Genomic DNA, 22,149 nt, shown 5'->3' with positions numbered 1-22,149 from the left:
ATAAATTTTCAATCACTGTTTAATACTATTATACACACATATAAAAATCTATAAACAATTTGTATAAATTCACTTCAAAACCCTAACCACTTAACATTTCCATTTGAATAAAACCTTTTTAATTGTGTAAGCAAATATGCCCAAGTTTCTCTTTTAGAAACGTCTGATTCTTGCCTAATCGCACAGAATAGAGCCTTAGTATTAGGAACATATCTACACTATTAAGTTTAAACACTCTGACATACTTTTCTACCTATTCTAATATGTAAGATACGCTGAATAGCAGTTTGAACAGCAGTTTTCTGCATGTCTAAGAGACAATTTTCACGAAATATATAGAGCACAAAGTAATAAACAGTAAGAATTTCATATATAGACTGTGAAATAAAGATATATGATAGATGACATGCTTACTAATAACACCACTTGCCACCTCTTTGTAAATAATTATGTAAGATTCCCATAAATGGAATCCCTCTAGTTCCAGTCTTTGCTGTCTCATTCTTATAAGCAGCCCATCCTGAATCATTCTCTCTCGGGACTATTTTGCACCTAACTTTCAAAATAGTATTTCTACTTTGCAAGAAATCCCTCTATGCTGGAAAAAAAAAAATATATGATAGATGAATGAAATACCTCTGATTCCGCACTAGCAAGCTGCTGCTCTCTCTTCTCCAAGTCAATTAGAGTTTTTTGAAGTTTTCCTTCTAGAATAGTATATTCAGCCACCTAAAATATAGTATTAAAAAAAAAAAAGTTACCTACCTTCTCCCAAACTTAAAACACACACAAATTCAAAAATATGTATCATTTCACTGAAACACAGGACCTGAGAATAGGAAAGTCACAACTTACATCCTCCAATTCAAAGAAAAAATGTGCTTTTATGAATTTGAGACTGGTGATGGCCATATTTCCTCCTTCTGGTCTTTTTTCTTCTCCAAGATAAACACAAATTTTAACTGTTATTCATATATTATGATTTCCACATCCTCTAATATATTAGACTTAATCTAAATTTACAGAGGATGGAAACAAAAGACTGTTAAATTTGAAATGCGTATGTAGTGTAAGCAACTAAATAGCCAAGTGCAGAGTCCAGGGAAGAAGGAAGGGGATGGGGGTGTGTGTGTGGTGGGTGTCTTGGTGTATATAATGCCAAGAGACTGAATGAAATCATCAAAGGAGTGAGCATACTGAGAGAAGAAAAGATGATATTTGAGGACAGGGCTCTGGGACAAGCCAATAAAGCCAACATGAGGAGAATCTAGCATGAAAATTAGGAAAGAGAGACCAGTGAAGACAGCGGAATACAACAGTAGTAAAGTATAGACCCCAAAAAAAGTATAGTCAAAGAAGCCAAGTAGAGGAAGTGTTTCAAAGACAGAGATAAACTGAGTAAGGATGAGGAAGGATTGTCTGTTAAGACAAAAACTTAACTGTTCTGGTGAGTGAGAAAATGAATTGACTAGGGAAAGCAGTAGGATTGTGAGCAGCCGTGAGGACGTCTTAGCGCTTGAGGTCCTAAACCTCCTTAAAATCATCTCTATAACACCCATCTTTTCTCCATAACCTTTCGCTACTGTAAGTTTTTGGCTTTCGTTTTCTTTAAGACATATTGCTTTCCTGGTCTCCTGGACATTAGTTTCACATTCCTCTATTCTATCCACTATACTTCCATCAGAATTATCGTTACAGAATGAAAACCTAATTATCTTATTTTATATAAAAATCTTCATTTAAAAAAATTCTGATATTTCTACCTTTCTCAACCAGGGTTTATCATCTGAGACACAAAACACAGAAAATGATTTAATTATTTTCTCCATCCTCTCCTAAAATGGTACATAACTACCATTTTAGATGCGTAGGATAAAGTTAATTTATTACCAATAATGGATCCCTTAGGGTATTAAGGGCTTCATTCTCTCAGGAAGGCCTGGTTAAAAAAACCCTACAGTACCTAGTCTAAACTCTACATAATGGATTATGAGATCATTTATTCTCCGGGGCATCAACTTCTCTTATTTCTTGAGGCACATTCTTTCCTCCCCTCTTCCAACATCAAACTACTTATAATTTTCTTAATGCAGAGTCTATTTCAAACTTCTTTGCCTTTTGCTATAGGGGCTGTGTCTGGAATACCTTTTGAGTCTACCTGGCAATATCCACCAATCTTCACCAAAGTGAAAGCATGATCTTATCTACAGAACACTTCCTCATGCTCCCTTATGTAGAACTGAGGTCTTCCTTCTACGTGGGTAATGACTATCTTCAGCTATCTGATGGACAGTCATATGTAAGACAGAGTATATCTCAGTTGCTCCAGAGGGCAGAACATGAACGACGTAGAGATTTACTCCTTCAGGTAAATTTTCAAAGTATGAAAGAAGTTATATATCATTTAAAAAAAAATTAGGTAAACAAAACAAAAATAAACAGAAAAGGCTCACATAAAATTGACATTTAAAAAATACTATAGTGAGAGTCTGAGTATTTAGCTTTAAAATATTTGATCATACTGAAAAGCAACTTTTTTTTTTTTCTCACTACTGACTTTATTTTGTAGTGGTTGAAAAAATTTAAAAGAAAAACTGATCCCATGCAAGACAGGATACTTTAAGACAAATGAATTAAAGTATTTGGTCCCAAAAATGCACTTAAGTTGAAAGAAAATGGCAAATCTCAATCTCAAATCTACCTTTACCATATGATTAATTTGAGTAAACAGCACAATCACTTATTAGGTAGGCATCACATTGTTTTCTGACTGGAGTTATTAACTAGCCAGGAACTCATCATTCCAGGCTGAAAGAGTAGAAGCTGTATAAATGGAAACCAATTACAAATTTTAGCTGAAAAGATCATTATTACCAAAATGACAATAAACCAAAAATTACTTGGTGAGTTTTCACAGAAAGTTTAATTATGGCACAAATTGAATTTTTGTCACGTTTCTAGTAATTTTATTAACTTTTCAAATATTTCCTGATTTGAATTTTGTAGACCTCAATACTAAAATACTCTTTAACAGCAATGAAGAAAAATGGTTCAAGGATAAACTCATCTTGTCTAAAAGGCTAGGCTAAAATGTTTAAAATTAAAATGGTATTTTCCAGCTCCCCCAGATTCAATGAATATCTAATAGGTGAGGTCTATAAATATTACTTAATATAAAACTCACTCTTAAATAACAAGATAACTAGTATAATGTTAAAATGTATGTCAGGGCTTCTAATTATTGTAATATTGATTATCTGAACTTTTCTAAAGAATAGAGACTTTGATGTACTCTTATTTTTGTCTTTCAGCTTTTTAAAAAGTTCACTGGTTATTCAAGTTTTTAATGGTGAGAATTAAGTTAGAAAAAGCTGATATGGTTATTTTAAAATCAAAGGCCTGTGTACTTCTGTTTCCACCCATAAAAGACAAATGGCCCTCCTCTACAAACACAAATTAAACAACATTTATGAAACAACTGTTTTCAGCCATTGGGCAACTGTTTCCACCCATAAAAGACAAATGGCCCTCCTCTACAAACACAAATTAAACAACATTTATGAAACAACTGTTTTCAGCCATTGGGCAACTGGCAGCACAGGACGATGATCCCTAAAAGGTGGGAAATAAATAAGGCAACCCCTACAATATATCTAGCTTACTGCCTGAAGACTGTAGCTCAAGAAAGGGGAACCCAAACAGACACTAGCAATCTTGCTGAGCTGAGAAAATGGAATGGAGACTAGAGAGGCTGAGGCAACTAGAGTTGATGAGAGGATGGGGTTACAGAGAGAAGGAGCACTGGAGACCTGTAGAGCCATCCCCTCAAATCTGAAGCTGAATACTGACTAACCACTAAGAGTATTTCTAAAGTCCTAAAATTATTAATAGAATATTTGAAGAAAGTCTAACTGTTAGGGTTGTTTTATTTAATAACTTGAGTGTAAATGGACAAATATTAAGCTCTTGCTTCAGGAATAAAATCAGATGGTCTCATGTTATCATTTTTAAAAAAGTGACTTATTTCATAATTCTTAAAAATAGCTTAAACATTTTTGAGGCATCTTATTAACTTACAGATTATAATATGTAGTTATATATATATTGAAATGTGCTATCTTTTTCTTTTTTACACATCAGCAGGGTTTTTCTCTATTCATTTTTGTATATTCATATACACACACACTTTAAGAGATGGGGGTCTCACTATGTTGTCCAGGCTGGTCTCAACCTCATGGCCTCAAGCAATCCTCCCTCAGCCTCCCAAAGTGCTGGGATTACAGGTGTGAGCCACCATACCTGGCCTATATTTATATATTTTTTGAATAGGTAATACATTTGCATATTCCAAAAGCACAAAATACTTTACAGTGAAATGCCTCCCTTCTATCCAGAGCCACCATCCACTTCTTCCATGCCAACATATCACCACTATAATTAGTTATTCCTTCCAGAGACTGTCTTTAATGCAAATACAAGATACTATCATTAATATTCTTCCTTTTCTTCCTCACTTTTACACAAGTTATTACCTTTTTCTTTACTAGTGATTCTCTTTCTCGGTCCCTTTTCTTCCATTCCTCTGCAAGAGCTTGCATATGAGCCAGTTCTTTCTGCTTCAGCTACAAAAGGAAGAAAAATAAAGTCGCCAGAAAACCCCAAATATGTCAAATAAATGAATCAGTTGTCAAAGAACCGACACTAATCACTAATATGATTTTTTCACGCATTCTTTTTTATTCTTAAAAAAAAAAAAAAAAAGATGCCTGAGGCAAATGATATCCATTTGAGTTCACTTCAGGAAAGTATAAAGCTAACAGTGGGTTGTGCTTTCTAACTTGTTTGGAGACTAATGATGCAAGTTCCAGGAGGGTGTGCCAAATGAGGACATGAAATTTAAAGAGTAACTTCCTAATTTTACCCAATAATCATGAAGAAAGTTTACAGAATTCTGAGTGGCTTCTGCCAAGTTGCCACATTTCAGGTATTTTTGATTCTCAATTTTTTTTTTTTTTTTTAAGTAAGGCATTGTTGACATTCAAAGAAATTAGATAAAATACCTACAGAACTTAGAGATTAAACCTTGCTATGGAGAAGGAAAAATATACAGAGTAGACAAAACAGAATTTTTAAAGTAACGTTTAAAAAGTAACCTGATTTTCAAATATATCTTCTTGCATCTCCTTCCACATTTCTAGTTCAAGTGCTGCTTTGTATTCTAAGGTTTCACGAGGCTCTGTCTGGATCTCTGAAGGACAAGGTGCTGGAGGAAGAGAAGATGGCTTTTGTTGTATGGCAGACACACCCTAAGAGATGAACCAAAAAGTACATTTAAACACACACATATGCACATTAGATTCCTTTTAAAAAATAATTTGATAAGATTAAATTATATTTACCTGAGATGAATCAGAGACAAAAATCTCACGCATTTTTACTAGTCCGTAATCTTCTAGAGTCACTGTGTAAGAAAGATCTGCTATCCTGTTATTTGATCTACAAATAAAATAAGAAATACCTTAAAATTCACAGAAATACTTTTATATTATTTTTCCTTTTATTTCCACAGTGCTTTAGCAATGGGGAGTAAGCAACATTTTCTGCACCTAACTCTATTGTTTTTGAAACTGCAGCAGCTTCTGTAGGCTTCAACACCTTCTATATATATAAACTGATCATCACAAACACCCTGCTAAATACATGCATACGTTTACTACAAAATGACCCCGTTAAGAGTTGTAAAAGGTATAAAGGTGAAATTTAAAGTCTTACTGCCCACAGGTAATTATTGCTAATATGTAGTTTATTTCCTTCCTGTTTTATTTACATATAGATATACATGCACACATCCATGTTGACTTCACATAGTTTTGTCTTGTTTTCCTATTTACATCAGTGGCATTTTCTCACATCATAATATTCATTTAAAAATGTGATTTTTTTTTATTGTCTGTAAAATATACAAATGAATTTATGTAGTAAAATATACTTAACAATTCCCCTACTCTTGATTATATTGGTTATTCTGAATTCTTTTTTCTACTTTTCCTGGGATGTACACACTCATAAATATTTTACTAGATATAAGCAATGCCTCTAGGTATAATTGGCACATAAGCAATGCTTCTAGGATAATTATATGTTAGTATTATCATAATGAGCACCTCTTTGCATCATAGAACTGCATGCAGCATTTGCCATTAGCCAAATGAAAACAAGAGAAAATATTAGAAGAAAATAAAATATTAGCAATACAAAACCATGATTTTGTCTAAATCAAATATGCTCTGGTCAAACAAAACTTGAATGAATGGTTCTCACACAATTAGAAATCTTAATTAACCAACTTTTACATTTTCTTCTTGTAATCTCACAGATTTCAGAAGAAATGAATAAGGTTAAATGAAGCATTACTATATCTGACAGAAGCTCCTGAGAGTATCTAAGGTTCTCACTTAAGTAAATCTCCTAAAACTTTCTGTCTACAAAGTAGGGCAATGAAAGTAAATATTCATAACAAACAGGCAGCATTAAAAATAGCTTTCATTATTAATATTTTATCTTATGATGACAGAAAAAACGCTAATTTTTAAGAAAGATTCTTCAACAATAGGAGTTGAAACAAAATGGCTACGAATGGTGAGGAGTGAGGAAAGACATTTCAATAATACTTTTAGATCTAAAATTTTACTGAGCCTCATTTCTATCTTTTTTTTTAGTCTTTAACAATAAAGGGCATATGATATATAATGTTAAATTAAATTTTAAACTTTTATTGTTAATTTTAAAAAGATAATTCAACAAGTATTTTACTGTATTTAAAATATGTTAACAAAAACCCAAGTTTTTCTTTGTGGCAATGAAGTTCAGGGCAAAAAAACCAATAATGATTTTAAAAACCGCCTCTGACTGCCAAATATCTATAATGTCCTCAGACTTTTGATTTGGGGTAGGAGTAAAATATTTTAAGTGGGAAAACAGTCTCAGCCATTCCCAATGCAAAATAATATAAAACACATTATAAAGTTTAATCTCAAATTACAAAATAAAAAAAAATAGGTCCTGCATTTAAAATTCTAAAGCTAGAGAGAGGAAGAAAATAATTAGCCATCTGACTATTACAATACCATGGTAGCACAGACTCTTGACTTTTGTGAGGTGAAATGCGTATCAGAAAGCTAAAGGGCAAAGTGGGGTATAGCTGCCACAGGTCAGAGAAGATCAGAAAAAAGAGGTTATGAAAGGGTGAAGTGGTGGATCAGAAAAAAGAGGTTATAAAAGGGTGAAATGGTAGCTGGCTAATGAAAATCATTCAACGAATTAAAAAGAAAAAGCAAAGACCAATTCTGTGAAATGCATTACCCTTGTGCTGCTATAATAGGCACAGTTTCACTGTAAGTTTGACGCCAACACTGTTCACCATTAGAACCTAAAAAACGAGTTTTTTCTGAAGACAAGACATTAGAAAGCTGGATTCTCGCAATTCCCAGAAGTAAATCTTTACTCATTTTATCCTTGTGCCATAGTTCAACCAGTAATGGAATCCTAAGGAAGAGAGAAACATGTGTTCATACCTATCAACTCTGACCTAAAGTCTTTTCTGAACTAAATTCTTTGAATTCCCTTAATGGAGTCAAAGATGTTTTTTGTTACCTGGAATGTCATCTAACACAATTGTTAGACTGAACACTAAATTTCACAGGCAGCAAATATGAAATGATGTTTCCATCAATGATGAGCCTCGTATACAATGGTGGTTCCATAAAATTATATCATATTTTTTACTGCATCTTTTCTGTTTAGATACACAAATACTTACCTTTATCCAACTGCCTACAGTACTCAGTACAGTCACATGCTGTGCAGATTCGCAGTCTAGAAGCAATGGGCTATACCATCTAGCTTAGGTGCACAGTAGGTTATACCGTCTAAGTTTGTCTAAGTACATACATTCTACAATGTTCACAACAATAGAATTATCTAATAATGTATTTTTCATAATGTATCCCTATCTTTAAGTAATTCATGACTATACTTTTTTTTTTTTGAGACAGAGTCTTGCTCTGCCACTCAGACTGCTGTGCAGTGGCATAGTCACAACTCACGACAGCCTCAACCTCCTGGGCTCAAGTGATCCTCCCGTTTTAGCCCCCTGAGTAGCTGGGACTGCAGGTGCATACCACCATGCTGGCTAACTTTTGTATTTTTTGTAGAGACAGGGTTTCGCCATTTTGCCCAGGCTAGTCTCAAATTCCTGGGCTCAAAGCAATCTGCTCACGTTGGCCTCCCAAAGTGTTGGGATTACAGGTGTAAGCCACCATGCCAGGCCTACTATTACATTTTTTGTACCATTTTCTATGTAATAAAAACCTTCAAATGCTGTAATTACCACAAATGGTTAGATTTAAGTTACCCTTCATTCGTTTTTAAATAATGTATAAATTTGAATTGTGATACTCTGAGAAAGTAAAGGTGTTTTGCAGATCTCAGATTTTTTCATGAATCCATTTCAGATAGTCAGATTAACATCTCTAGTTATAGGTTCAGAAAATTAGAAAAAACAATTTTTTTCATTCAGTGAATCAACAATAATATTTAGTTCTTAGCTTTTTATCTTCCCATATTATATTAGGAAAAGGCAAGACCACTTTTCAAAGGTCCCTCATTACATATAGTTTGTTTTAACAAATTCAGGTAAATAAGATAGGAAAATCTAAAAAGAACCTTTATAATAAACCATGCAAAACCCTGTAGCAGATGCACAAATTTCATACACATCATTAGTAAATTCGTTTCTTGATCCTCAAATGCATAAACTGCTATGGATTTAAACCTATAGGAATTCCTTTTTAATAAAATACAAATTTTCAAGAATTGACTTAAAATAATATCATACATACACTGTATGCATTACCTTAAGAAGGTGTCTTGCAGCTGATGAGGCATAGTTGCAAAATCAAATGCACAGTAAGATTGCGGAAGAAAAACTTCCATGTTTTTCCGAACTTCTACAGGAGGATTAGTCATAATAGGAGCTGCACTTCCAAAGAATGGATATGAGTACCTAGAATTAAAAAAAAAAAAAAAAAAAAAAAATCTTATGATATGGTATACAGACGAGATTTAGTCTGTTTTTTAGAAAAAAAGTACAATATGAATATTATGAGCAAATATAACTTTTTAATAGAAACATGGTAGAAATACCAAGCTGCCATCTGTGTAAGTTTCTTGAGGGCACATGTCCTACTTTTTTTATCTCTGCACTCCCAGGGACCCAGGCAGTTTCTGCCATATATAATATTCAAGAAATGTTTCCTAAATTTATTTGTAAACCTAGTTTATTTTATACAATAGTGTCCTGATTTTTTATGGGATAAAAAGCCCTTAGTCAACTCCAAAAGGATGCATTCAGGGTAATCTGGTAATTATGGTAATCTTGCAAGGATGCAAGCAATTTGAATGTATTATGGATGAATCAGAGAGTGACATAACAACACTGTTTCTCCCTTTCATCACAAACCCACGCTAGATTAAATGGAAGAATGCTTGACTACTGCTGAACTTACTTTGTATTTAAAGCCAAATATAAAGATATTATAATGCTCATTTAAATTTAATCTTGCATCTTGTTATTCATATATGAGAACCAAAATTTAAACACTAATAGTAAAAACTGCTTTCCAATAAGAATTCTATGTATTCACCCAATTCCTATATAATTACATATCCATTTAAATCAAGTTATCTCTGAGAAAGTTAAGTGCCCTAGAGTTTCAACTCCCTATGCTTACCACCACACTACAGGATTTAGTGATTAAAAGAAAAATAAATAAATAAAGGAAGTCATGCAGATGAGAAACTTTTCAAATACCAGTGTTACCTAACAAATTCCATGATACAGTTGCAAACTACAATTCCATACCAATAGAGAGCAGTGTATGAAAATTTATCAAACAGAAAAAGTTAAATGGTCAGCATTTTTAAAGTGCCTTAAAATGATTCAAAGATAGAACTATTAGTCTGTATCAAGTGAATTCTATGAAGAGTGTTAAGTGGATTTAACAATTTATTTCCTCAACTTTTGTAAATGCTAATGCTTGTTCCAAAGAAATTTATGAGGAGATGCTAACTACCCCAAACTAAACACATTATTGTATTATATTTAATTTATATCTCAGGCACAAAAGACTATAAAAATGTAACATCATTAAAAACAAATTGTGTAAAACTACTTAACTGACATATATATTATATAAAATTCTTAATATAGAACAATGTAGACACATTCCACTTACAGCTGATTAAGTATGGTGTTTAGATTCATAGCTATGAAATGTGGGTATTAGGAATATGAGCTCCCATTATAATACAGTTATATAGAAAAATCAGATAATACACTACCATTATTTTGACCGGTAATACCTTTTTCCAGAAAAAAAGCACTTTTGAAGTTTAAGAGGCACTGTACTTTAAATGGCATATTATGTATATCAAAATACATATAATAGTTATATTACTTAAATTATTATAAATGCCTACAATTATTATAACAGAATAGATAAGACAGTTACCTCTCCTCTACCAATGCTACCCTTGTTTGAATTCAAAATCATTAGGATATAGCCTTACCCCCTTTTAGTCCACTGATTTAACAAATGTTATAACTTCTTTGGTGACCATTTCTCTTTGCAATTCCCCAAACACAGGAAAGTCCTTTCTCTTCAGAAAATAATACTTTGAAACAAAATCAAATCACACCTTAATATACAGTTGATTGGAAAACCAATCTCCAAGGCATGTATACTCCTTAAGTCTATTGAAAAGCAAAAATGATGTGATGTTGCTGGAACAGCAATCTTCTGTCCTGAAGCTACTTCTGAAGCATTGGATGTAGTCACTGGCTGGGCCAGTGAAGCAGGTACAGAAGAACTGGCTAAAATGAACATAAAATAAAACAAAACAATCACACTTGCTAACAGTTTCTCTTAAATTGTACAGATAGTTTAAGGCTATCATCTCATTTACCTTTAAGCAGGAATTGGGCTATTTTGTCTCATGAACATATGAATTGAGGTATAAGTACCTTAAAAGTAACTCACACAAAATAACCCAGGTTTCAATTTCCATTCTAGAATTGTGTGAAAGAAGAGCTTACTCTCAACACACATAGAAAATGTACAGAACCAACAGAGAAATATGTATGACTGTAGCCTAGCAGGCACTAACTTATTTCCAGGAGGCACATAACTTAACATTTGAAGGGCTGTATATGAGACTTACTGATATAATGACATCACCTTTTTAAAGTAGTTTTGGTTATTGTAGGCATATTTAAAATAACAGAAGGCTAAAACTTAAGAAGACAGATATCTAGTCCAACCCTATTATAGATCAGAGATACTTGGTGAGTGGCCTAAGTCACACAGCTACTCAGTGACAGAGATGTAACTTACAGCAAAGAGATCTAACTCTTAATCCACTACTAGTTATTTACACTACTAACTATAACTGCAATGGAAGGAAATTTTTTATTAAATCAGATAATCATGCATTATCAGACTCTCCCTTAACTTTAGGATCAAAAATGGCTATTATGAGTTTACTATAAGAGGCAGTTAATAACTGTTCTCTCTAAAATTCAACATATTTAAGAATCTAATCATTTAAAAAATCTATTTGCAAAAACTGTATTATTTAATGTCTATTGAATACGATATTTCCAGTGTACAAGTAAAATAAAAAATCCCTTAAATAAATTTAGTGAATTCTATTTTGAAGTTAGATAGATTGCAATGACTTTGCATTGAAATTTTTTATATTTCCACACATTATTGGTGGGTTTTTTCTTTACTTTTCTTTTTTTTTTTTGAGACGGAGTTCCACTCTTTTTGCCCAGGCTGGAGTGCAATGGCTCGATCTTGGCTCACCACAACCTCTGCCTCCTGGGTTCAAGCAATTCTCCTGCCTTAGCCTCCCGAGTAGCTGGGATTACAGGCATGAGCCACCATGCCCGGCTAATTTTGCATTTTTAGTAGAGACAGGATTTCTCTATGTTGGTTAGGCTCATCTCAAATGCCCAATCTCAGGTGATCCGCCTGCCTCAGCCTCCCAAAGTGCTGGGATCACAGGCATGAGCCACCGCGCCCAACCTTATTGGTTCTTAACAACCCCATAATTTTTACTTAAAACTCATTTAAGTTCTCATAGTCAGTTTTTAGATGGCTGCAAAATGCAATACCTCAAAGATCTGTAAACAAACAAACAAAAAAACCTTACCTTTTGGATTTGGTTTGGTGTCCCTATCATACTGTAAACTTTCCACTTCACTTTCTGTTGCATCATCTTTTGTTGGAGGTGACTGGTTGTGAGATGGAACAGGGGACACTCTTGGTGATTTTGGCTCAGTAAGTGTCTTCTCCTTTATGGGGGTTAAAACTTTCTTCTTTGAATGCTCTGGCTCATGTTCATTCTGGGTCTTTAATTCAATTAAAGACTAAAAACAATTTTTAAATAAAGTATAATTTGCAAAGAACTTTCCTTCATAATTAAGCAAAAAACTTGGCGTTGTTTTTTAAAAATACAAGCTTCCTTTCCCAGTTTGGATATTCCTAGTCTATTTTTCTTCATAATTTGCAAATTTCTTTATAGCATCTAGGACCAGAAAAAGGAAGATGAACAGAGGAAATATGATATCCAGAGCTGAATACCAAAATGCATCCTAATGGGTAAGAAAGGATATTTGAGAAAAGAAGTCAGGCATAGGTGTCCCTGGGAATGGTTATTCCTACCAAGGCAGTATAATGGAGAACTATACTTCTAAAGAGAAAAAACAGATGTCTAGTATGACTTTCTTTCTCTCCTTTATTCCACTCCCCAATAAAAACATATGTATATATATCTTTTAAACACTCATTTCGGTTTTTCTATCTTTAATTCACAACCTGTATAAAGATCAGCTTTTTGAAAGAACAAGATAAAGTTGATTCTGGGAATAGATACAATAAAAAAAAAAAAATACACGGCCAAATAAATGATCACCTGTATTATGAAAAGTGACTAAAGAGAGTATGAGGACTACAAAGCACTAAGGAACCAAGGATTTTATTTTGGCTCGGTTGCATTAACCAAAAAGATACCAGTAATGCAGATTCTCAGAAACTAGGTCTAAAAATGTTCTCTTTCACTGGAGTTCCTTTTCTGCCTTAGTCATTAACTGAGTTGGGGGTCGGGGAGACCATAAGTGGGTTTCCACTACACAAGAAGACTGTCCCAAAGGCTAAGAGGGCTCTGGGTAGGATCACTTATAAACCACAACAGAAGTCACAGCACTTTTCAGAAAGGTCTTTTCAGAAAGGGGGTATCATATAACACAGGCCACTAATTAAGATTAATAAATATATCCTTATGAAGGTAACTCTTCTGAAATTCAACTTTTGTAAGTAATCATGAGTGGGACTAGTGAAGCCGGGGGAATGAAGGAGGGCCACTACTTGCCTGGGAGTCTATGCCTTCTCTCTGCAGAGCCACAGACACTCCCACAGTTGGGGCTAGCTCCACAGGAATAGGTGCAAGCTTCTGTTTGGCTCTGTTTGGAGGGTCAAGGGTAAAAGCACCTTCGACTGTGACTGGGTGCTGGTTGATTTCTGTACTGCCCTTTTTAAGTAATCCAGTTAAAGGTATTTCTGTACTTCCAAGTGACTGGTCTCCACAGCAGAGATGAATCTAATATGAAAGGGAAAAATTAAAATAGGGCTTTATACTTTCTCCTTTTTCCTAAACATCATAAAGTTAATAAGAAGTTGTAAAATGACTCACGGAAAGAAAATATAATGCACCTCATTGACCTGAAGTGACTAAGTAATGAATTCTCACACATAACTGTTAAAACTGGTGATAAAACAGTTTACTAGAAACTCAATAATAGTTATTACCCTTTTCATTTCTTTTGGTATTACATAATCATATGTTATTGCTCCTTTTTCTGCCTCTTTGATGAACTACTTTAATATTTTATTATGAAAAGTGTGTAAGAAAATAACTAATGCATGAATTTAAACAAAAAAATACCTCAACATTTTTCTATTTCCATTTTACCATTAATTTAAACATGGTTTCAAAAACTAAGTCAGTGGATCAATCCTGATTTGGAATTTGAAAACCTCAAATAGTTTTGTTTTTTTCACTCATAAGATATCTTGAGTATTTCTCTTTTCTTGCTTTTCAGACCTCATATTAAAAAGAGTGCTTAACCATAAGTAAAAGAATATCTCTGGAGTGGAATATACTGTTAATCACTGATAGCTAATTAAAAGTTCAATATTACACCTTTTGACAAGTTTAAAAAAAAAAAAAAAAGACTGCTCCAGAAAATTATATATAACTTATTTTCCCTTACTATATTGAAGCCTTAGCAAACTTAGTATTTTAATGAATAATCAACAAGCAATCATGCTGTAAAATATATTTAGCTCTAATATCATCAGTGAAAGAGTTAAGAGAGACCTGTAACTTAGTCTCAAAGTTATTATATTAAGGTGTAATATTTTTATGGGCTGGAAAAAAAAAGTATTTTTATGATGTAAATGTCCTCCATTAGAAACTAATAAATAAATCAATACTTTTGGTAAGGACTGATACGTCAGATACAGAATAAAATTCAAACTGCTTTTTCCTGCATGTCATCATTTTATATAGTCTTCAGTTTTCTAAATATCTTGGGTTTAGTAGAACCATCTCTAAAATTCAGTTCTACTAAAATTTCCTAATGCTTCTTCTCACCTCCTGTCCATTACTTTATTTTAAACAAATGAATATCTAACCATATACAACACCACCCTATTTTGGTTTTGATCAAAAGGAAGTGTCATAAAAGACAGAAGAGTAATGTTTACTAGGTAAGGTTAACTTATCTTTTTTTTGAAATAGAGTCTTGCTCTGCTGCCCAGGCTGGAGTACAGTGGTGTGATCATAGCTGACTACAGTCTCCAACTCCTGGGCTCAAGCAATCCTTCCACCTCACCCTCCCAAGTAGCTAAGATTACAGGCACACACCACCACGTCTAAGTAACTTTTTATTTTTTGTAGAGACAGGGTCTTGCTATGTTGCCCAGGCTATTCTTGAACTTCTGGCCTCAAGTGATCCTCCCATCTTAGCCTCTCAAAGTGCTGGAATTCTAGGCGTGAGCTACCATGCTCAGCCAATGTTTGCTTTTAAATGGAGTCCAATTCAAAAAGAGTTCATAAAAAATACTCAAATCAAGGGCAGATTTTAGAAAGCTGTCTTACCTCATTGCTTTTAATAGCAGTAAGGCATATATATTTTGAAATCAAGAGTGTGATCTGTGTGCCTACACATAATATCTCCACTAACAATAATCAAACCCTGCCCATGCCCACTGCTCTAGGCTCCAGGTATAATTGTTTTTATTGCAAAGGACTGGTAACTGATATACCTCTTTTCTCAATTACGGGGAAAAGAGGTGCTATCTCATAAAATTCTGAAGTAACTATAATGCCAACAATGTCATGACACAGGATAGTACCTAAAAAAATTAGAAGATGTGGCAGAAAGATAACCTCTACTACTGAAATAAGATTAAGTTTAGGTACTAAATTAACGCTTAAAAGACCACCTCCAGTTAAAAACGATTTGCTGCAGAACTCACCTGTAGTTTAGACTGAAGAGCCAGGTAAACACGAAGAACTTCTACACTGCTACGGATGCGAACTGATGCTCTCTCTGGCTCAAAGTTTGGGTTGATCAAATCATTGAAGGGTTCATTTGTAACATCATTTCCCAGTAAAGAGTAGTAGAAGAAAAACTCAGGCTGTCTTTCTGGAAGTTTCATGGTACATGGAATTAACTAAACATTTCAGGAAAAAGAAAACAGTATTACTTTCTAAACCACTAAACATGCTTAGTGTATCTATTGGATTCCAAAAATATTTGCTAAAATGTTGATTTTTTAATTTGATGTCTTAACCCTCAAATAAAATTTCTGAATTTCTGCCAAATTGCTACCAAATGACTGTTTTAAAAAAGGGTCGTCTTAGAAAAGCAGAGTCTAAAAGACTTTATAGATTTATGTCGTTTTAAAGTTTTCATTGCATTCAATTGGTCCATGAATATGTGAAAGTTCTACTTAGAAGAAAGAGATTAAGTATTTCAAACTGAGCTTTCCTTATTTTCACATATTTTATTTCATCTTATACTTCCTCAGCCATCAGAGGCTCTATGTTATGAATGAGAAAAGGTTTGTAAAAAAATTTAATCCAGGCTATTTAATATATAACATCTTAGTTGAGGTCTCCAATAAAGTTTTTAGCTATTCTGTCAAAATTTAGAGGCCTATGAATTAACATCAAAAAAATACCTTTTGTACTATGAGTGTTACTTTTCAGAGTCACTAGCTTCATGGCCACATATGACCAAGAGATGGGATTCCTGTCCTACAAAATATAAAATATTTTCTAACAGACCTGTAATGTTCACTAGCATATTGTTAAACAATAAGCTATAAACATTCAATATGTTCATCAATAGGGGATGCCTTAAATATAATTATCATACAGCATGGCTGCTAAATAATAACATACTAACTTGAAAGTTATCTAAGACAGTGGTCCCCAACCATTTTGGCACCAGGGACTGGTTTCATGGAAGACAATTTTTCCATAAACAGGAGGGCATAGACGGAATAGTTACAAGAGGAAACTTCTACCTCAGATCATTAGGCATTAGATTCTCATAAGCAGCACGCAACCTAGATCCCTTGCATGTGTAGTTCACAATAAGGTTCGTGCTCCTATTAAAATCTAATGCCACCACTGATCTGACAGGAGGCAGAGCTCAGGCCGTAATGTTCACTTGCCCACTGCTCACCTCCTGCTATATAGCCCGGTTCCTAACAGGCCACAAACCTGTACCAGTCCACAGCCTGAGGGTTGAGGATCCCTCTCTAAGATATACTGTTGGTTTAAAAAAATTACAGGATAGTTTGTATAGTTTGTGAAAATAAAAGTACTAATCACTTAGATTACAACAGCACAGTACCAGTCACATAATAAATGTAAGCTATTTTAATCCTACTTTAAAATGTATTCATGTTTAAGTGAGGAGATTTTAATCATGTGGACTTACACACATTGAGAGGAGCACCTATGCACTTACAATTGTTACAGTCACAAATTCTGGAGTCAGATCCCAAACCCCAACTCTAGTTCCATCAGTAACTTACTGTGAAATTTTAGAAAAATTACTTAATCACCGTGTGTATCCACTTGTTTTAGGGTTGGAAAGATTAGAGATACATAGTTGCTGCTACAACAACGCCTAGCACACAGTTAGCTGTTGTTATGTGAGAATGGAAAATCCTGGGGAAGAACATACTATCCGTTACAGTGATTATTCTGGAGGAGTTTAGAGAAGATTTTCATTTTCTTTTACTTTCTTTCATAATCATAAAGCAACAAAAATACTAAGAAATAAAGACCCTTAAATATTTCACAGTATATTTAATTCTAAATTATTCCCATTATGGGAAGAAATTATTTAAAAATTCTTTATTATTCTGATATTTAGAGACTGTATTTTTTTCCTACTCTTAACTTTCAATATTTAAGAAGGAAGCAAGATTGTCACTAGCCAGTGTTTCTGCTCCAAACTCAATCCTCCATTCTATTAAAACTTTATAGTAACATGTGCTAAGTCCCTGACTTGCATCTGAAAAGGTTTGTAAATTTGTTTATTGCTAGATGCTTTCTCACATTGCCTTTGACTAAGTTGAGAGGAAAAAACTAAACAGCTAGTTTCATCCCAAACATAAACAATACAATCATTAAGCAGCAACACCCCACCACCCATACTCTCCTGTTCTCAGTCCCTGGAATCACAAATCTGCTTGAAGGAACTTTTGCCTATTGTAGATGATTCATATAAATGGAACTACACAGTATGTGGCCTTTTGTGTCTGGCTTCTTTCACTTAGCATGTTTCCAACATTCCTTTATGTTGTGGCATGTACCAGTACTTCATTTCCTTTTTTTTTTTTTTTTTTAACTATAAAGATGGCGATCTTGCTATGTTGCCCCGGCTGGTCTTGGACTGCTGGGACTTAAGGGATCCTCTTGCCTCAGGCTCCTGAGGAGCTGAGATTACAGCTGTGTACCACACCACCCACAGGCAGTACTTTGATAGCTAAATTGTATTTAATTGTGTACATATACCAAAGTTTGTTTATCCATTCATCTACTGATGGGCATCTGGGTAGCCTTCACCTTTTGGCTATCGTGTATAGTATTGCTATAAACACTCACATACAAATTTTTATTTGAACACCTGTTTCCAATACTTTTGCGTATATACCTAGGAGTAGTATTGCTGATCATGTCGTAATTCTGTTTAACATTCTGAGGAATCTATCTGGCTTACTTTTTTATAGAGATAGTAAACAGTTTGCCAGACATCAACCTGTGTGTGTTTTTTTTTTTTTAAACTAAACTGAAATAGTAATTTGTCCCAGTAATTCAGCTGTATTACCAAGAACTGTATTATACTGGTTTTTAAAAGTTATGGACTCAATAGGTCAATTACCCACAGGAAACTTTACCATACAAATGTACTTTCTCACAAACAACATGGTCGGCAACTTACTAATATTACCTCATTCCTCACGCACAACTGAAAAGATGGTAAATATCACCACTGTATAACTATAAAATCAAGCCTCAAAAAGGTTATGTAACTTGCCTACGTTGAAGGAGCTAGAAAATAGAATGAGATTACAACTCAAATCTATTTTATTCCAAACTCATTAAGAGGCAAGAGAGCATTATATGGGACCAAGAGAACATTAAAAATGACCACATGGTTAGAAATACTTGGGCCATTAACTAGCCGTAAGATCTTCCTAAGACTTGGTTTCCTTATCTCTAAAATGAAAATGAGCAACTCTAAGATTGTGGTAGGATTAAATGCAAAATATGCAGAGTGGGTGGCACAATGTCTATTATACAAAGCATTACACAGTAAGTAATCAATAAATATGAACAATTATGCCTCCCTAAGGAGGATAAAATTGTTAAAACAGTGATTTAAAATTCAGCTGGGCATGGTGGCTCACGCCTGTAATCCCAGCACTTTTAGGAGGCCAAGGCAGGAAGATGCCCTGAGGTCAGGAGTTTGAGACCAAACTGGCGAACATGGTGAAACCCCATCTCTACCAAAAATATAAAAACTGGCCAGGTGTGATGGCAGGCGCCTGTAATCCCAGCTACTCGGGAGGGTGAGGCAGGAGAATCTCTTGAACTGGGAAAGCAGAGGTTGTAGTGAGCTGAGATTGCACCACTGCACTGCAGCCTGGGCGACAAGAGCAAGACTCCATCTCAAAAAATAAAAATAAAAAATAAAAAGCTTAGAAAATATGGTAACAACAGAGTAAAAATACAGTACATTCCTAAGTATCTGACATGTGGACAAGAGTGTTCTGATGTGGTTAATAAATAAAAAGCCAACAGATATCTGTCTTTCCTTGCAACTAGAGTGGCATATTAAACTATAACAAATCCAGAAGCAGAGCTTTAAGAAGAGAAGAAAAATACGGAAACTGATATAAACGCAAAAGTATGTATGTATCAACAAGGAAATTCACAGTACCAAATTAGGAGAGAAAGAGTAAATACTCAAAGAACGCCAAGTTCTTTATATAGTGTGCATGAATTCAGTGTGACAAAGTAAACACATTTCCTGATAAAAATCTTTACCTGATGTACCTTGCAAGTAAAATAAAAATGTGGCCACTAATTGCATATTTCATTTGTGAATGTGGATTACATGGATATTCTGTTCCTCTAAGAAAGTAAATAAGGCTGGGCATGGTGGCTCACACCTGTAATCCCAGCATCTTGTGAGGCTGAGGTGAGAAGATCATTTGAGGCCAGGATTTTGAGACCAGCCTCAGCAGCATAGTAAAACCCTGTCTCTACAAAAACTTTAAAAATTAGCTGGGTGTGGTGGCACATGCCTGTAATCCCAGCTACTCAGGAGGCTGAGGCAGAAGGATCAATTGACTGTCGGAGCTTGAGGCTACAGCGAGCTATGATCACGCCAAGGCACTCCAGCCTGGGCAACAAAGAAAGACCTGTCTCTTAGGGGAAAAAGGGGGGAGGGGAATCATCTGAGAAAAATTGTACAGTTATAAGCCATATCATCTGTTTTTGTAAGTATTAATTCATTTCAGCTACTACAGAACAACATAATGTCAAGAAAAGTAGACCTGTAAAACCAAGTTGATGGCAGAGGAGGGAAAAAAAGAGGAAGTGGACTTGAGAAGGACAGTGGAATAACAGCTAGTTTTGTGTTGAGCTGTTGTTGGGAGGAAAGCAATCTACAATGAGCCCTGAGCATCCCTACACATTCTTGCAGAGTATGACAAGACTGCAAGGCCCAGACCACTCTTTTACTCAGCACATTTCCCAGGGTTGTTTAAGCAGCTTGAGAGATAAGGTAATGTGTCTTCCTGGACAAAGACCAGGCCTGCTTACTGCTTACAATAAAAGTGGCAGGTTCCTCAAATTCAGTTTCCTCAGCTGTGATAAAACCCACTATGTGCAGAGCAACCACCTGGGCCCCTCTGTGTAGTCCCCATGGGACTTAGGGTAAGGGCAACTGAAGGAAACATACCAATATTCATGTTCTTGCTGTGCTAAGGGTAATAAATTCCTTCGTTTCTGATCGAAGAACCTGTGTCTTCTGCTAGCATCCATGATAGTAACAGCTTAATTTGTTAGTTTATAAACAAGGTAAAATAGAACCCAAAACTGTATATGCATTAAGCATTACTGGCAGAAAGTATTCCTGACATTTTAAGTTTCTCCAAAAAGTAAATTATTCACAAATTTAAAAATCCTTTCATGTCAGTCCTTACAATGCCACACAGCACAATGGAAAACAATGTTAACTGATGGTCACTCTCCGAAATCCTGAAGATTTATTATCTTACAATCAAGATCATCAAAATCTATTCTTTTTTCTAAATTAAAAAGTTTTCTCTCTAGTATGAAAGAAAACATGTTTTGTACTCATTTCTCAAAAGTAAAAAAAAAAAAGTCTACTTGCAAGTCTTTTTAATAGCTGAAAGCTAAAATGTTTTACATAATGTTTTCAAATTATTCATAAGTCACCAATCTCACGGAAAGTCTCACCTGTTCCAACTGGGTGGCAAATGCTATGGTCACTGACATAATGAAGGAGTCAGTACAATATTCTGCTGGTCCAATCTGATGGTAGCCTCCCTCTTCATTCAGCACAGCCACAATGTCCCTGGGGTCAAGTCCAGCCAGGATGGCAGGTACTTTACAGAGAAAAACACGATTAAACTACATTGCAGTTTGTTATAAACCATTGTAAGACTTTTAAAACTGGTATTTTTTAATTTGCTTGGTAATTTTCATGAATACAGTTAATATCTAGTAAGGTTTCCTTTACTCTCTTACATACTCTCTTACATACTCACCAAAGAAACCTTCCTTAACCAGCATATTCTTTCTGTATATAAAATTCTGAAGTAACCCTTTAAAACCTTAAGGTAATAAACCACAAAGAAAAGGCATCTAACATAGGTTTTATAGTGAATCTAAACTGGAAAGTGAATAAACTAGATTTGGCTAAGAAGAAAAGGGTAGCTGAACAGGGAATGGGGGAGTAAAAAAAAAAAGAGTGTTCTAGACAGAAGGGACAGTATGTACAAAAACACAGAAGCAAGCAAGAGAAAGTATGTGTGAGAAAACTGACACAGGCATAGGGTGCCAGATTACAGAGTGAGAACTGACATACAGAGGGAGGTGGGGCTGGATAAGCAGAAGCCATATCATACATTCTTTCTGTATGCTATCCAGACACATTTTTGGATAGTTTTCTAAGAATAAGAGAAAATCATGAAATAAGTTTTGAGAAGAAAACTGACATAATCAAATAGGCTTTAGTATGAGGAGACTGAAGAGGGACAGCGTTTTTCAAATTGATTTAAAAAACAAAAAATATACACAACTAAAATAATTGATAATATCCAATGTTGAGGAGAAAGCAGGAAAGTGAGTGCTCTCAATGTTGGCAGGTATACACTAGAATAACGTACTAGAGGGTGATGTATC

The 22,149-nt window shown here is 34.5% G+C and overlaps 1 protein-coding gene across 4 annotated transcripts in view; it reads right to left on the bottom strand.

Annotated features, from left to right (window-relative positions):
* Positions 1-22,149, bottom strand: part of CEP120 (centrosomal protein 120) — a 76,756-nt gene that overhangs the window by 32,841 nt on the left and 21,766 nt on the right. For all 4 annotated transcript variants that reach the window (XM_050795531.1, XM_050795532.1, XM_050795533.1 and 1 more), the window contains 11 exons: positions 21,202-21,350; positions 15,666-15,863; positions 13,495-13,722; positions 12,277-12,493; positions 10,759-10,933; positions 8,915-9,064; positions 7,363-7,545; positions 5,400-5,496; positions 5,154-5,306; positions 4,533-4,622; positions 637-729 (listed from right to left, as the gene is read on the bottom strand). In XM_050795531.1, coding sequence (XP_050651488.1) covers positions 637-729; positions 4,533-4,622; positions 5,154-5,306; positions 5,400-5,496; positions 7,363-7,545; positions 8,915-9,064; positions 10,759-10,933; positions 12,277-12,493; positions 13,495-13,722; positions 15,666-15,863; positions 21,202-21,350 — 1,733 coding nt within the window. The remainder of the gene's footprint in view (positions 1-636; positions 730-4,532; positions 4,623-5,153; positions 5,307-5,399; positions 5,497-7,362; positions 7,546-8,914; positions 9,065-10,758; positions 10,934-12,276; positions 12,494-13,494; positions 13,723-15,665; positions 15,864-21,201; positions 21,351-22,149) is intronic.

The sequence above is a fragment of the Macaca thibetana genome, chromosome 6 (assembly GCF_024542745.1).
Source record: "Macaca thibetana thibetana isolate TM-01 chromosome 6, ASM2454274v1, whole genome shotgun sequence".
NCBI lineage: Eukaryota > Metazoa > Chordata > Mammalia > Primates > Cercopithecidae > Macaca > Macaca thibetana.
The sequence above is the reverse complement of the archived record's forward strand: the minus strand, read 5'-3'. Positions and strand labels throughout refer to the sequence as shown.